This window comes from Macaca mulatta, chromosome 12 (genome assembly GCF_049350105.2).
Source record: "Macaca mulatta isolate MMU2019108-1 chromosome 12, T2T-MMU8v2.0, whole genome shotgun sequence".
Classification (NCBI taxonomy): Eukaryota; Metazoa; Chordata; class Mammalia; order Primates; family Cercopithecidae; genus Macaca; species Macaca mulatta.
In genome coordinates, this window is record NC_133417.1 from 100,659,333 (window position 1) to 100,673,221 (window position 13,889).

At 34.1% G+C, this 13,889-nt stretch overlaps 1 protein-coding gene across 5 annotated transcripts in view; it reads left to right on the forward strand.

Annotated features, from left to right (window-relative positions):
- The window catches only part of SLC39A10 (solute carrier family 39 member 10), a 104,709-nt gene that overhangs the window by 63,161 nt on the left and 27,659 nt on the right, over window positions 1-13,889 (forward strand). For all 5 annotated transcript variants that reach the window (XM_077956153.1, XM_015131726.3, XM_028830411.2 and 2 more), the window contains 2 exon segments: window positions 10,845-11,014; window positions 12,852-13,040. In XM_077956153.1, coding sequence (XP_077812279.1) covers window positions 10,845-11,014; window positions 12,852-13,040 — 359 coding nt within the window.

Here is a 13,889-nt window from a genome sequence, read left to right on the forward strand (position 1 = left end):
GGAGCAAAAGTTCACGATGTGAGTCTCCACATGCTGCTCTGCAAGCTATTCCAGCCTCCTATCCGCCATCTTAATCCGTATTTGTCTTTTGATGCACAAATTTTTTAAAATTTTTTAAAATTTTTTTGAAATCCAATTTGTCTGTTTCTTTTGTTTTTGCCTGTACCTTTGGTTTTTATTTTTCAGAAATTATTGTCAAATCTAATGTTGTGAAGCTTTTGCTCGGTTTTCTTCTAAGAGTTTTATAGTTTTAGATCATATATTTAATTTAGGTATTTGATTCATTTTGAGTTAATTTTTATGTATGGTGCTATATAAGATTCCAACTGCATTCTTTTACTTGTGGATATCTGGTTTTTCTAGCACCATTTGTTGAAAAGACTGTTCTTTCTCTCATTAAATGATCTTGCACCCTCATCAAAAATTGTTTCACCATATATTTGAAGGCTTATTTCCAGGCTCGCTCTTCTATTCCATTGGTCTGTATGTCTGTTTTTATGCCGTTACTGTGCTGTTTTGATTACTGTAGCTTTGTGTAGTAAGTTTTGAAATCAGGAAGTGTGATTCTTCCAGTTTTGTTTTTCTTATTCAAGTTTATCTTGGCTATTTTGGGTTCTTTGTGGTTTCATATGAATTTTAGGAAGTTTTTTATTTCTTAAAAAAAAACAAAACAAAACCTATCATTGAGATTTTAATAGGGATTGCATTGAATCTGTAGATCAACTTCGGCAGAATTGACATCTTAGCAATATAGTCCACCCTTAATATCTGTGGGTTCTGCATCTGCAGATTCAACCAACCCAAGGACCAAAAATATTTGGGAAAAAATTAAAAATAATACAAGAATAAAAAGTAACACAAATAAAAACAATACAGCTATTTACATAGCATTTATATTGTATTAGATATTATAAATTAGAGTTGGCCCTCAAACAACGTGGGGGATTAGCAGTGCCATTCCCCGTGTAGTTGAAAATTTATGTATAACTTTTGGCTCTCCCAAAACATAATTACTAGTAGCCTACTGTTGACCAGAAGCCTTACCAATAATACAGTCAATTTATGTCAATAGTATATCTATTATGTACTGTATATTCTTAGAATAAAATAAGCTGGAGAAAAGAAAATATATTAAGAAAATCATAAGGAATTTATGTAGGATTTATTAATTATAATGTAAGGATACACAGCAGAGAATTTATTTTAAGCAAAGTGAGAGTTTATTGGAAAAAGTATAGTAACACTTGGAAAAGGGCCAAGCAGGTGACTTGAAAAATCAAGTGCCTGTGTGGAATCTTTAGGATTTTCAGTTCATTATTCATATTAACTATTCATTAAATGAAAGTGAATCATGATGAAGGTCTTCATTCTCATCATCTTCATGTTGAGTAGGCTGAGGAAGAGGTGGAAGAGGGAGGGGATCTGTTGGTCTTAACTGTCCCAGGGGTGGCCAAAGCAGAAAAACACATGTATTAAGTGGATGCACGCTATTCAAACCCATGTTGCTCAATGGTCAGCTATAATTTAGTAATGATTTAAAATATAAGAGAGGATGTGCATAGATTAAATGCAATTATTATGCTATATTACTTAAGGCACTTGAGCATCCACAGATTTTCGTGTCTTTATGGGGGTACTAGAACTAATTTCTGCAGATACCAAGTGATGACTGTATTAAGTCTTCCAATCTGTGAACATGGGGTATGTTTTTATTATTTGTCTTCTTTAATTTCTTTCCGCAATATTTTGTAGTTTTCTTTTTTACTCTTTTTTTAAATTTAACTTTTAAGTTCACGTTACACATGCAGGTTTGTTATATAGGTAAACTTATGTCATAGGATTTTGTTGTGCAGATTAGTCACCCAGGTATTAAGCTTAGTGCCCATTAGTTATTTTTCCTGATGCTGTCCCTCCCCACGTTCACTATGGAATAGGCCCCAGTGTCTGTTGTTCCCCTCTATGTGTCCATGAGTACACAGACAACCTACAGAATGGGAGAAAATTTTTGCAAACTTACGCATCTGACAAAGATCTAATATCCAGCATGTATAAGAAATTTAAACAAATTTACAAGAAAAAATGACCCCATTAAAAAGTGGGCAAAGGACATGAATAAACACTTTTCAATGGAAGACATACGTTCAGCCAACAAGCATATGAGGAAAAGCTCCATATCACTGATTGTTAGAGAAATGCAAATCAAAACCACAATGAGATACCATCTCACACCAGTCAGAATGTTTTGTAGTTTTCATTGTACAAGTCTTCTACCTCCTTGGTTAAGTTAATTGCTAAGTATTTTACTCTTTTTGATGCTATTGTAAGTGGATTTGTTTTCATAATTTCCTTTTCAGATTGTTCATTGTTGGTATATATAAAAATGCAACTGATTTTTGTGTTAACTTTGTATCTCGCTATTTTGCTGAATTCATTCTAATGCTTTTTTTGTGTGAAATCTTTTTTTTTTTTTTAAACAGCAGAGAATTTATTTTAAGAAAAGTGAGAGTTTATTAGAGTAGAGTACTTGGAAGAGGGCCAAGCAGGCAACTTTAAAAATCAAGTGCTTCTGTGGAATCTTCACGATTTCCTACGTGTAAGATCAAATCAAGTGCAAACAGATGTTAATTTTACTTACTCCTTTCCAAATTGGATGTTTTGAATTTTTTTCTTGCCTAATTGTTTGGCTAGAACTTCCAGTACTATGTTGAATAGAAGTGATGAAAGCAAGCATCCTTGCTTTATTCTTCATCTTAGAGAAAAGGCTTTGTCTTTCACCATCGAGTATGATGTTTGCTGTGAGTTTTTCATATATAGCTTTATTATGTAAGGTTTGTTGCTGTCTGTTCCTAGTTTGTTGAGTCTTGTGATCATGAGAAGATACTGAATTTTGTCATGTGCTTTTTCTGCTCATTGAGATGATCATGTGGGTGTTTTTTTCTTTATTCTGTTAATATATGTTGATTTTTATATATTGAACTTTTATTGCATTCCAGCAATAAATCCCACTTAGTCATGTTGTATAATCCTTTTAATTTGTTGCTGGATTTTGTTTGCTAGTTGTTTTTTTTTCTTTGAGAATTTTTACATCTGTGTTCATAAGGGATATTGGTCTGTAGTTGTCATTTCCTGTAGTGTCTTTGTCTGATACCTTTAGTATCAGGGTAATGCTGGCCTCATAGAATGAGTTAGAAAGTGTTACCTCCTCTTTAATTTTTTTGGGAAAAGTTTGAGAAGGTTTGGTATTAGTTCTTCTTTAAATGTTAGGTAGAATTTATCAGGTCTATTCTATTATAATCCTTTTTATTTCCTTGTAATCAGTAGTAACATCCTGGCTTTAATTTCTGAATTTAGTAATTGTATCTTCTCTCTTTTTCTTAGTCAGTCTAGCTTAAGGTTAGTCAATTTTGTGATCTTTTCCAAGAATCAACTATAGGTTTCATTGATTTTGTTTTTCTGCTCTCTATTCATTTACGTCTGCTCTAATTTTTATTATATTCTTCCTTCTGCTAGTCTTGGCTTATTTTGTTCTTCTTTTTCTAGTCCCTTAAGTGTAATGTTAAGTTTTTGGTTTGAGATGTTACTTGTTTTTTCATGTGAGTTTTAATAATTATCTGTTTTTCCCTTAGCACTAGTTTAGATGTATCCCATAAGTTTTGGTTGCGGTTTTGTTTTCATTTGTCTCAACTATTTTCTAATGTCCCTTGTAATTGCTTCCTTGATCCAGTTGTTAAAAATATGTTGTTTAAGTTCTATAAATTTGTAAATTTTCCCATTTTACCTCAATAGTTGATTTCTAACTATTCCATTATGGTAGGAGAAGACACTTTGTATTATATTTATATTTTTAAATCTGTTAGACTCAATTTGCGACCTAATACATGGTCTATCCTGGAAAATGTTCCATGTGCACTGACGAATGTTTCTGGTGCTGTTTTGAGTAGTGTTCCTTATATGTATATTAGATCTAGTTGGTTTATTGTGTTAAGTCCTCTATTTCCTTGCCTATCTGCTGGATAGCTGTTTTATTCATTATTGAAAGTAGAGTACTGAGATCTCCAACTGTTATTGTAGAACTGTTTATTTCTCCCTTCAATTGTGACAGTTTTTGTTTTGTATATTTTTATATTCTATTTTTAGTTACATAAATGTTTATAATTGTTTTATCACCGTCCTTTGTTGTTTCTTGTAACCTTTTTTGATTTAAAAGTCTACTTTGATATTAGTATAACCACTCCTGCTCTCTTTTGGTTACTATTTTCATAGAATATCATTTTCCATCTTTTCACTTTCAACCTGTTTGTGTCTTTGGTGTAAAGTGAGTCTCTTGTATATAACATATAGTTGACTCATGTTTTTATTCATTCTGCCAGTTTCTGTCAGTTCATTGGAGAGTTTAATCCATTTACATTTAAGGTAATTACTGAAAAGGAAGGACTTCTGTCAGTTTGCTATTTGTTTTTCTATATGCCCAACGCTTTTTTTGTCCTTCATTCCTGCTGCTAATGTCTTCCATTTTATTTAGTTGACATTTTTTGATAGTGAAAAGGTTAAATTCCTTTTTCATTTCCTTTTGTGTATATTCTATAGCTGTTTTCTTGTGGTTATTATGGGGATTACATTTAGCAGCCTAAAGTTAAAACAGTCTAATTTGAATTTATATCATTTTAATTTCAGTAGCATACAAAAATTCTGCTCCTTTACAACTTCATCTCCACAACTTCCAGGTTACTGTTTAGTGTCCTTTCCCCTTGAAGTACTGTCTTATTTCTTACAGGGCAAGTCTAGTGGTAACAAACTCCCTAAGCTTTTGTTTACTTGGGAATGTCTTAGTTTCTCCCTCACTTTTGAATGTCAATTTTGCAGTATATAGGATTCTTGGTTGACAATTTTGCTTTATCGTTTGGGACTTTGAATATATCGGCCTGTTGCCTTCTGACCCACAACGTTTCTGTTGAGAAATCTGCTTGTAATCTTATTGAGAGCTTCTTATATGTGATGAGTTGCTTTTCTTGCAGCTTTCAAGAGTCTCTCTTTGTCTTTCAAGAGTTTGATTACAATGTGTCTTGGTGTGGGTCTCTTGAGTTCCTCTTATTGGAGTTCATTTAGCTTCTTGGATGTTTACATTCATGTCCTTCATCAAATTTGGGAAGTTTTTAGCCATTATTTCTTAAAATATTCTTGCTGCCTCTCCCCGCCACCCCACCACTCCCCTTCGTCTTACTTGACTTCTACAGTGTATATGGATGTTGGTCTGCTTGGTGGTACCCTCCAGGTTCCATAGGCTCTGTTCATTTTTAGTCAATATTTTTTCTTTCTATTCTTCAGCATCAGTAATATCCATTGTCCTGTTTTCAAGTCCACTAATACTTCAGCCTATTCAAATCTGCCTTTGAATCTCTCTAGTGAATTTTTCATTTCAGTTATTGCACTTTGCAGTTCCAGAGTTTCTTTTTGATTTATCTTTAGTTTTTCTACCCCTTTATTGATACATCCATTTTGTTTATACATTATCTTCTTGACTTTTTTTTTAGCATCCTTAAGACAGTTGTTTTAAAGTCATTGTCTAGTAGATCTGCCATTAGGTCTTTTTCAGGGACAGTTTCTGTGATTCATTTTTTTTTTTTTAATGTGCCTTGCTTTTTTGTTTCTTTGTATGCCTTCTGGTTATTTGAAACAGGACATTTGATTCTAATAATATGCTAACTCTGGAAGTCAATTCTTCCCCTTCCCCAGGGTTTGCTATTTTCTTGTTAAATTGTATTTGTCTGTTATTAATTTGGGTTGGGGAGGGTTATTGTTTTATGCTATCCCGGTGGTATAAACATAAGATTTTCACAGGTTTTTTTTTTTTTTTTTTTTGAGATAGGATCTCACTTTGTCACCCAGGCTGGAGTGCAGTGGCATGATCATGGCTCACTGCAGCCTCAACCTTCTGGGCTCAGGTGATCCTTCCACCTCAACCTCCAGAGTAGCTGGAGCTACAGGCATGTGCCACCATGCCTAGCTAGTTTTTGTATTTTTAGTAGAGATGGGTTTTTGTCATGTTGCCCAGACTGGTCTTAAACTCCTGGGCTCAGGTGATCTCCCATCACAGCCTCCCAGAGTACCAGGATTATAGGCATGAGACACTACACCTAGTTTATCTTCACAGGTCCTTTCTGAGCCTGTGCCCTTCCCTAGGCATGCATGATTACTTTCTGATTTTCTCCAAATATGCAGTTATTTTTGAATTTTCCAGTATTTATTGTCTGACTCCCAAAAGGGAAAAAGGAGAAAAAAAGAAAGGAGGAAAAAGAGGTGCTGGCCTTTTAAATCACCTGGAAGACACTTTAGCCAGGAGATTTGCAAAAATGAGGAGAGGTACAGCAACATGGCCACGTGTCTCTTTGCCTGTACTTCTGTGATCAGAATCAGTGATCAGAGTACAGATCCTCAACATTTGGGGATCAAAATCCATTTTGTCTACTCTAGCTCCTGTAATTGTAGGGTCCTGTAGATTGATTCAGGACACCAGGCACAGCTTCCTTTCAAAGGACTAAGGATGGCAGATGGGTAGCTGCCACTAAACTAAGAGCTGAAATTGATCAAAATTAACCACATTTTACCATTGAGCTTTCCCCTAGAAGTTGCATGCTTTCAGTAGACTACAGAGTTCCAAAGTAGTTAACATCAGACAGATTTTGTCAGTTCATTCACAGTTTAGGGGGCATACAGATTTCTGGTGCTTCCTACTCCACAGTCTTTCCAGAATCCTCCTCCTTTAACCATTTTTAAGTATACAGTTCATTAGCATTAATTACAGGATCTTACTATTAAGGCCATGTTTCATTTCCTTCTTTAATTTTTCAAAGAAATACTTCAGGATCCTGTACCCACTTGTTTAAAATTTCCGTGGAAAGTTCTTCTCTTGTCTGAAGCTGATCTGGGCACAGGAGTTTTGGCACCAGTTGAGTGGAAAGTTTGTTCAGCTTTAATTTTTCTGTCAGAATTGTATTAGCTCAACCAGCTGAGATGTCTGTGGAGTTGAGTATTGTTTGTGCTGTTAATTGTTGGTCCTTTTCAATTAGGGAACAAGTAAATTGATTTTTTTCATAATACGCATTTTCCATGAACTTTTTGAAGACGCTCTCCTATACTAATAAATTCCATGATGAGATAAGTTGGGAAAATGCTGCATATTGTATTCTTCTTTTAGAGATTCATATTGCTTATTAAACTGTTAGAGGCTCTGAAGGAACCTGTGTTATTCAGCATTACCAAAACTTGATTATTAAATTTCTCCTCCCTCCCCTTTGAAATACCCCCATCTCATAGAACTAATGAGCTCAGTTTGAGAAATGCTAGATTATGCAAGTTTTTTTTAGCAGTATAACATGACAATAGCTAGTATCTGGCCAGTTCAAATAGCTACTCATAAGCAAATAATTTAGAACGATTTTCTTTTTAAAGGGGCAGAATAATTGGCATCTTTGAAAATATTTTTATAATTTTCAACTCTGTCATTCAAGGCAATGTATATACAAAGGAGTAATTAACTATGTTATAATATTTCCATTTGTGCCCACTATGTTTTATATGCAAAAACAAAGTTATCAAAAGATATAGGATCAATTTTAGTCCTAGAATTTAGGGTTTTCTTTAGTCAGTTAAAAATCTTTTGAAGGTAGTCTTTAAAATATTTTATATAGCAAACATGCTATACATATTTCCTCTAAAAGAAATAGAAAAATATTTTTAAAGAGTTAAAATGTTCAGAGTAATACAGAGACTATTTATTGATTTATTTTAAGTTTTCTTTTCATCAAAACACTATTCCACAAAAGAACTCTTTTTGTGAGACAGGGTCTGACTCTGTCGCCCAGGCTGGAGTGCGGTGGCATGATCTTGGCTCACTGCAATCTCAGCCTCCCAGGCTCAAACCATCTCACCTCAGCCTCTCAAGGAGCTTGGACTACAGGCACATGCCACCATGCCCGACTAATTTTTATATTTTTTGCAGAGATGGTGTTTTGCCATGTTGCCCAGGCTGGTCTCAAACTCCTGACCGTAATCAGCTTGTTCACCTTAACTTCCCAAAATGCTTGGATTACAGGCATAAACCAGGACCCTGAGCCATTAAAATAAATATTTTTATTGGGTAATTTTGGTGACTAATTCTAGTGCATTCTTGGCTAAAATTATTCTTATTAATAAAAATTTCTAATAACTATGAAGGGTTATCAGTTGTGTTTACTCTGTATATTTTGTGTATTTGGGGTCTTGTCGGTAGTTTTGGCAGTCCCCATTCACATATATTTACATTAGTAAGTAAATACATTTTATTTTTTCTCCTAGAGTGTCTTAGAGTATGAATTACTAGCTTTTCCAAGTAGTTTAGTGCACATTTTCAAGTTATTAATTGAAGTTGCTTTTAGGCTGTTGCTTTTAGAAAAGTTGCTTCTGTATTAGATTATTGCCAAACTAATAAGGAAAAATATATTTGTAAAGGGAAAGTTATATAGTACTGTGTAAGATACAGTTTATCTTCAGGTTAGTGCTTTTGTTGCCAACTCACTTTGTCCCATGTGGTTACTGTAAGTTCCCTGTCCTTTTTATCTCTCCTTTTTTTCTTCAATATGATTGGATCTAGAGAGCTGCAGTAGTTTTGACAAACCATTTTTGATTTAGCTGACCAGTAACTTTATTGCCTGTAAGACCTCATGTCTAAAATTTATACCTATGACCACTTCTCTGACTTATTTCATTAAGTTCTTCCACTGATTTTATTTTTCCTGTCTATAAACAGGGAACTAACAAACTAGCCTGGTGATCATCATTAAGTTAGTCTGTAAACCTTATTTGAGCATATATTTTTTCTTTCTAGAATAAGGTTTTTGACTTCAGTTTCCCGTGGTTTGTCATCACAACAATAGTTAGTTACAGCAATCACTACCGAACCCCCGCCCCTGTGTTTTTTGTTTTTGTTTTTGTTTTTGAGATAGGGTCTTACATTGCCACCCATGCTGGAATGCAGTGGCGCAGTCTCAGCTCACTGCAACCTCCGCTGCCCAAGCTCAAGCGATCCTTCCGCTTCAGCCTCCCAAGTAGCTGGGGCTACAGGTGTGTGCCACCTCGCTTGGTTAATTTTTGTATTTTTAGTCGATATGGGGTTTCACCGTGTTGCTCAGGCTGGCTCAAACTCCTGGACTCAAACTATCTGCCTGCCTTGGCCTCCCAAAGTGCTGTTTACAAGCATGAGCCACGACGCCGGGCCGCAATCCTCCTCATCCTTTCTTTCCACTAATCAGGATATATTATTTTTGTAGCAAATATGTGATCCTGGTTCCTCAAGAATTGAGTTCCTGCTCCTTCCTTAATCCAACATCCTTACAAGGATTGAAGCCATTGAATCCAAGTCTAGTGGATAGATCTTCAGCCCTCTAATACTGGTTGTTTTGAATCTTACTTTGCCTCTGAGGTTACCTATATTTATGTGATAGTAATTATCGTTTAAGATACAGGGTAAGCCACAGAGCTTCCATTAGTGATAGATGATCTATTGTTTTAATTCAGTGAGATAATTGAGCTAATGAGTATTGACTATAGTGTTAACATTATTGGATATTGTGAATACAATGCCCATTGGATAAAACAGTTTTATTGATAAAGTTCAGCATTTAGTGGGACATTTAGTATCATCTCCCTGTCTTTTCCTCATTGTTGAAAATTTTGAGTTATTTTGATGAAGAGATGCATTTTTTCAATGTTATATCACAGACTTAATATAAAGTCTTTCTGCAGATTTATAGTCCTCTTAGATTTGATTTGAAAAATAGTATTTTAGATTAAAATCTTTATAAAATTATTGCTCTTCAGTGAGATTTTCTGTAGATAGATCTTAAAATAAGCAGAATTTTAAAAACTAATAACATTTCTATTTCATTTTAGGCCAGTAATAGAAATTGTAATGAAAATGTCCAGCCCCCAAACCACTGGCATATATTTCTGATGTCTTACCTGTTTGTGAATGACCTAAAGACATGTATACGGAATTCCCCTTCCCCACCATACCTATTTTTAAGTCATACTGTGAAAACATTTCTCTTGTGTTCTGAGCCAGTTAAAATTATATAGTGACTTTTTTTTAAGTGGTAGATTGTTACAGAAACCCAAATTGGAGGAATGGGAGTTTGGAACCAGGTGTAGAGAAAAAAAAAATCAAGAAAAATAGGACTGAATTTACCTTTGTAACAATAAAGTTACCAGTAATGAGACTTTTTTGTTATCATATGAACATATTTCCATTTGGGGCTATGTTACATTTCTTAAACTCTGTATTAGAAAGATTTACAAAGATTATAACACATTAAATAGATACTTGGCTTTTTTAATGTCTCAGGTGAGTTTTATAATTAGATTCTTTAAATAAACAGCTTTATTATTGTGGCTCTGCCTTTAGACTTTTTTTATTTTATTTTTATTTTTAAATTTATAAATTTTTATTTTTATTTATTATTTTAAATTTTTATTTTTATTTATAAATTTTATTTAGAAATTTTTATTTATACTTTAGCTATTAAGTGAATCACAGCCTTCAGTCATTTTAAGTCACCTGGTTCTAATCTCGTGGGCCATTGAAGGTACTATGTATAATTTGATCTGAGTTTCTTAATTCTTTTTAAAAATGTTTAAGTTAGTTATGTGTCATATTTTTGTTTTGTTTTTAAACAATGCCATAAAGCTTTCATAGTCTGGGTAAAATAGTCTACCTTCTATGATTCATGTATCTTATGTTTTTATTCTTTTTGGTAGTCTGTTGTTTTAAATTGTCATGCTAATGTTGACTCTTAATTTCTTTTCTACAGCCTGGATTTGTGGTATCATTTCTATCACTGTCATTAGCCTGCTTTCCTTGCTAGGCGTTATCTTGGTTCCTATCATTAACCAAGGATGCTTCAAATTTCTTCTTACATTCCTTGTTGCGTTAGCTGTAGGAACAATGAGTGGAGACGCCCTTCTTCATCTACTGCCCCATGTAAGAAATGTTTTTAATCTTTTTAAAAATTTAAAATAAAAATATTTAAACTGAAAGGTTCTTCATTAGCAAGCTATAGCACAGTAATCTGGTATTTGTATTGTTTCATTTGATTATAGGATGAAGTATTTTTTCTCTGTTTTCAGAGTTTTAATAGCAATTTTTTTAAATAAATTGAATCATTAGGTCAACTTTGCTTTCAGTAGTCTTTATAAAAATCTCTTTGAATTAAAATTTGCAATATCAGTAGCAGTGAGTGGTCTTTTTAAATCTGTGTAGCGTATCAGGTAAGCGTTTAAGAGAAATACAAAAGATGTTGTAATGATTATGTCTATAGCTGGTATGCCATCAGCATCTTTGAGCAGAAGTAGGCAGATACACTCAGTGTGCTGTTTTACAGTTAGCTCTTTACACGTGGGGGCATTTATCTTTTCACCTGGCATACCACTCCTTTTCTTCTCTTTGGGGACACTTCTGATTAATTATATGATCACAAACCCATATTCCTAGTACCATGCTTATCAACCTTTTTACAAGTTGCTCTCTATAACCTATCAATAGTTAGGTAGATAACTGTCTACCACCAGCTAAGAGTATTTAATTCACTCTTACTATTTTTACTTCAAATTATGAAAACAATGGGAATTTTTCTTTTCCAAATATAATATTGAAGTATGGAGTATTTTCCTTCTAGAGAATTTGGGAGACAGGATTGTATTTGTGTTGTTGTGTATATCGCCTCTTTTGTGCACTCTTGGCTGAGAATTCCAGATTTAGTATCTACAGCAATGTGTGACATTGCTTTTTTTTTTTAACTAATAAATGAGTTAATGAATCTTAAGGCTGCAAGTATGAATTTTTTTGTTTCACCATTTCTACTAGCCATCAAGAATAACAATAGTTTCCTTTAGAACTGGGCCTAGTAAGAGTTACTGAAGTGAGAACAGTATTTAAGTGCTGTTTAACTTGTTTTTGTGTTAAGAAGGGTTAACTAAACCTAGCTGTTACCTTTTTGAGTGGTCTGATATCCTCTGAGAGGTTTAGGTATCTCTTTGGTTGACCACTAGTTAACAGGAAAAGAATACAAATAAATTTTAGAAGGAAGAAAGATACTTAAGTGCAGTTATCTAACTTATGTTCTATAAGATTACTATTGTGATACTTGTACATTTCATAATGTTGAAACGTAACTTTTTCTATACATATATTTATGATTGCTAAAGCTTTAAAATATAGAAAATTGCGTATTTAAGGATACCCTCTTGCTGACTTTCCACAGTATATGCAGAGATAGTGACCTTATTACCTCTGAAATAATTTATGAGAAGAAATTTATGAAATAATCTGTACAACTCCCCCGACATAAGTTGACCTATATAACAAACCTGTACTTAAAATAAAAGTTAAAAGAAAAAAATATGTAACAATCAGTTTAAGATAGAATTAGATTACACGGAATCACAAGTGACTGCTGGTGAATTAGTTTGTGTGTTTTGTTTCATTTTTACTAAATACTTGGCATGTAAGTAAATCGTGTTCAATTTACAAAGAACCTGTCACTCCCTATTATTATTTCTGGCTTGATTCTCTAACTATAGTATGTATCTTATTATTATATTCATTTGAGTTGGTGGTCTTTGAGTTACTATAAAATGTAGTAGTATTCTGGACAACTGAGAAAAGCAAATTAAATGGAAGACTAAGTGAGATATTACCTAGGGGAGCACTTTAAAACTTGAGAGGTATTTTTTCTGTGTTGTTTAGGAGATTATAATTTCAAAATTTTAAAAAGCATTTCAATTACTTGTTTAGAAGTTTTATTTGTTTTTATTAATAGTCTCAGGGTGGACATGATCACAGTCACCAACACGCACATGGGCATGGACATTCTCATGGACATGAATCGAAGAAGTTTTTGGAAGAATATGATGCTGTATTGAAAGGACTTGTTGCTCTAGGAGGCATTTACTTGCTATTTATCATTGAACACTGCATTAGAATGTTTAAGCACTACAAACAACAAAGAGTAAGTATTTTTTATTTATTTCATTTTATACCATAAAACTCAAAACAAAAATTATCCTTTCTGGGTATATGCTTTCCTTAATTATGATGTTGGTGTCAGTTTTGTAATAGCTAATCTTTAGAGTAAAAAGCTGACTTTGATTTTTTAAAATTAAACATATGGTGGTGGTTATTTGTTTTTTTTGAGACAGAGTCTCCCTCTGTCATCCAGGCTGGAATGCAGTGTTATGATCATGGCTCACTGTAACCTAGACCTCCTGGGCTCAGGTGATCCTTTTGCCCCCGCCTCCCGAGTAGCTGGGACCATAGGCACATGCCACCATGCCCAGCTAACTTTTATGTGTGTGTGTATGTATGTATGTGTGTATTTATTTATTTTGAGACAGATTCTCGCTCTGTTGCCCATGCTAGAATGCAGTGACATGATCTCCACTCACAGCAACCTCCACCTCTTAGGTTCAAGCAATTCTTGTGCCTTGGCCTCCTGAGTGGGTAGGACCACAGCTGCACACAACCATGCCTGGCTAGTTTTTGTATTTTTGGTGGAGATGGGGTTTTGCCATGTTGGCCAGGGTGGTCTCAAATTCCTGGCTTCAAGTGATCCACCTGCCTTAGCCTCCCAAACTGCTGGGATTACAGATGTGAGCCACCACGCCTGGTGCCCTCTAACTATTAAAAATTATTTGTAGAGACAGAGTTCTCAGTAAGTTGCCAGGCTGGTCTTGAACTCCTGGGTTCAAGTTCAAAGAGTTGGGATTACAGACATGAGGCACCACACCTGACATGACTTTGATCTTTGCCATTTTTTGTTATTATACATTTATTTTGGCATTTATAATCAAGATACGGC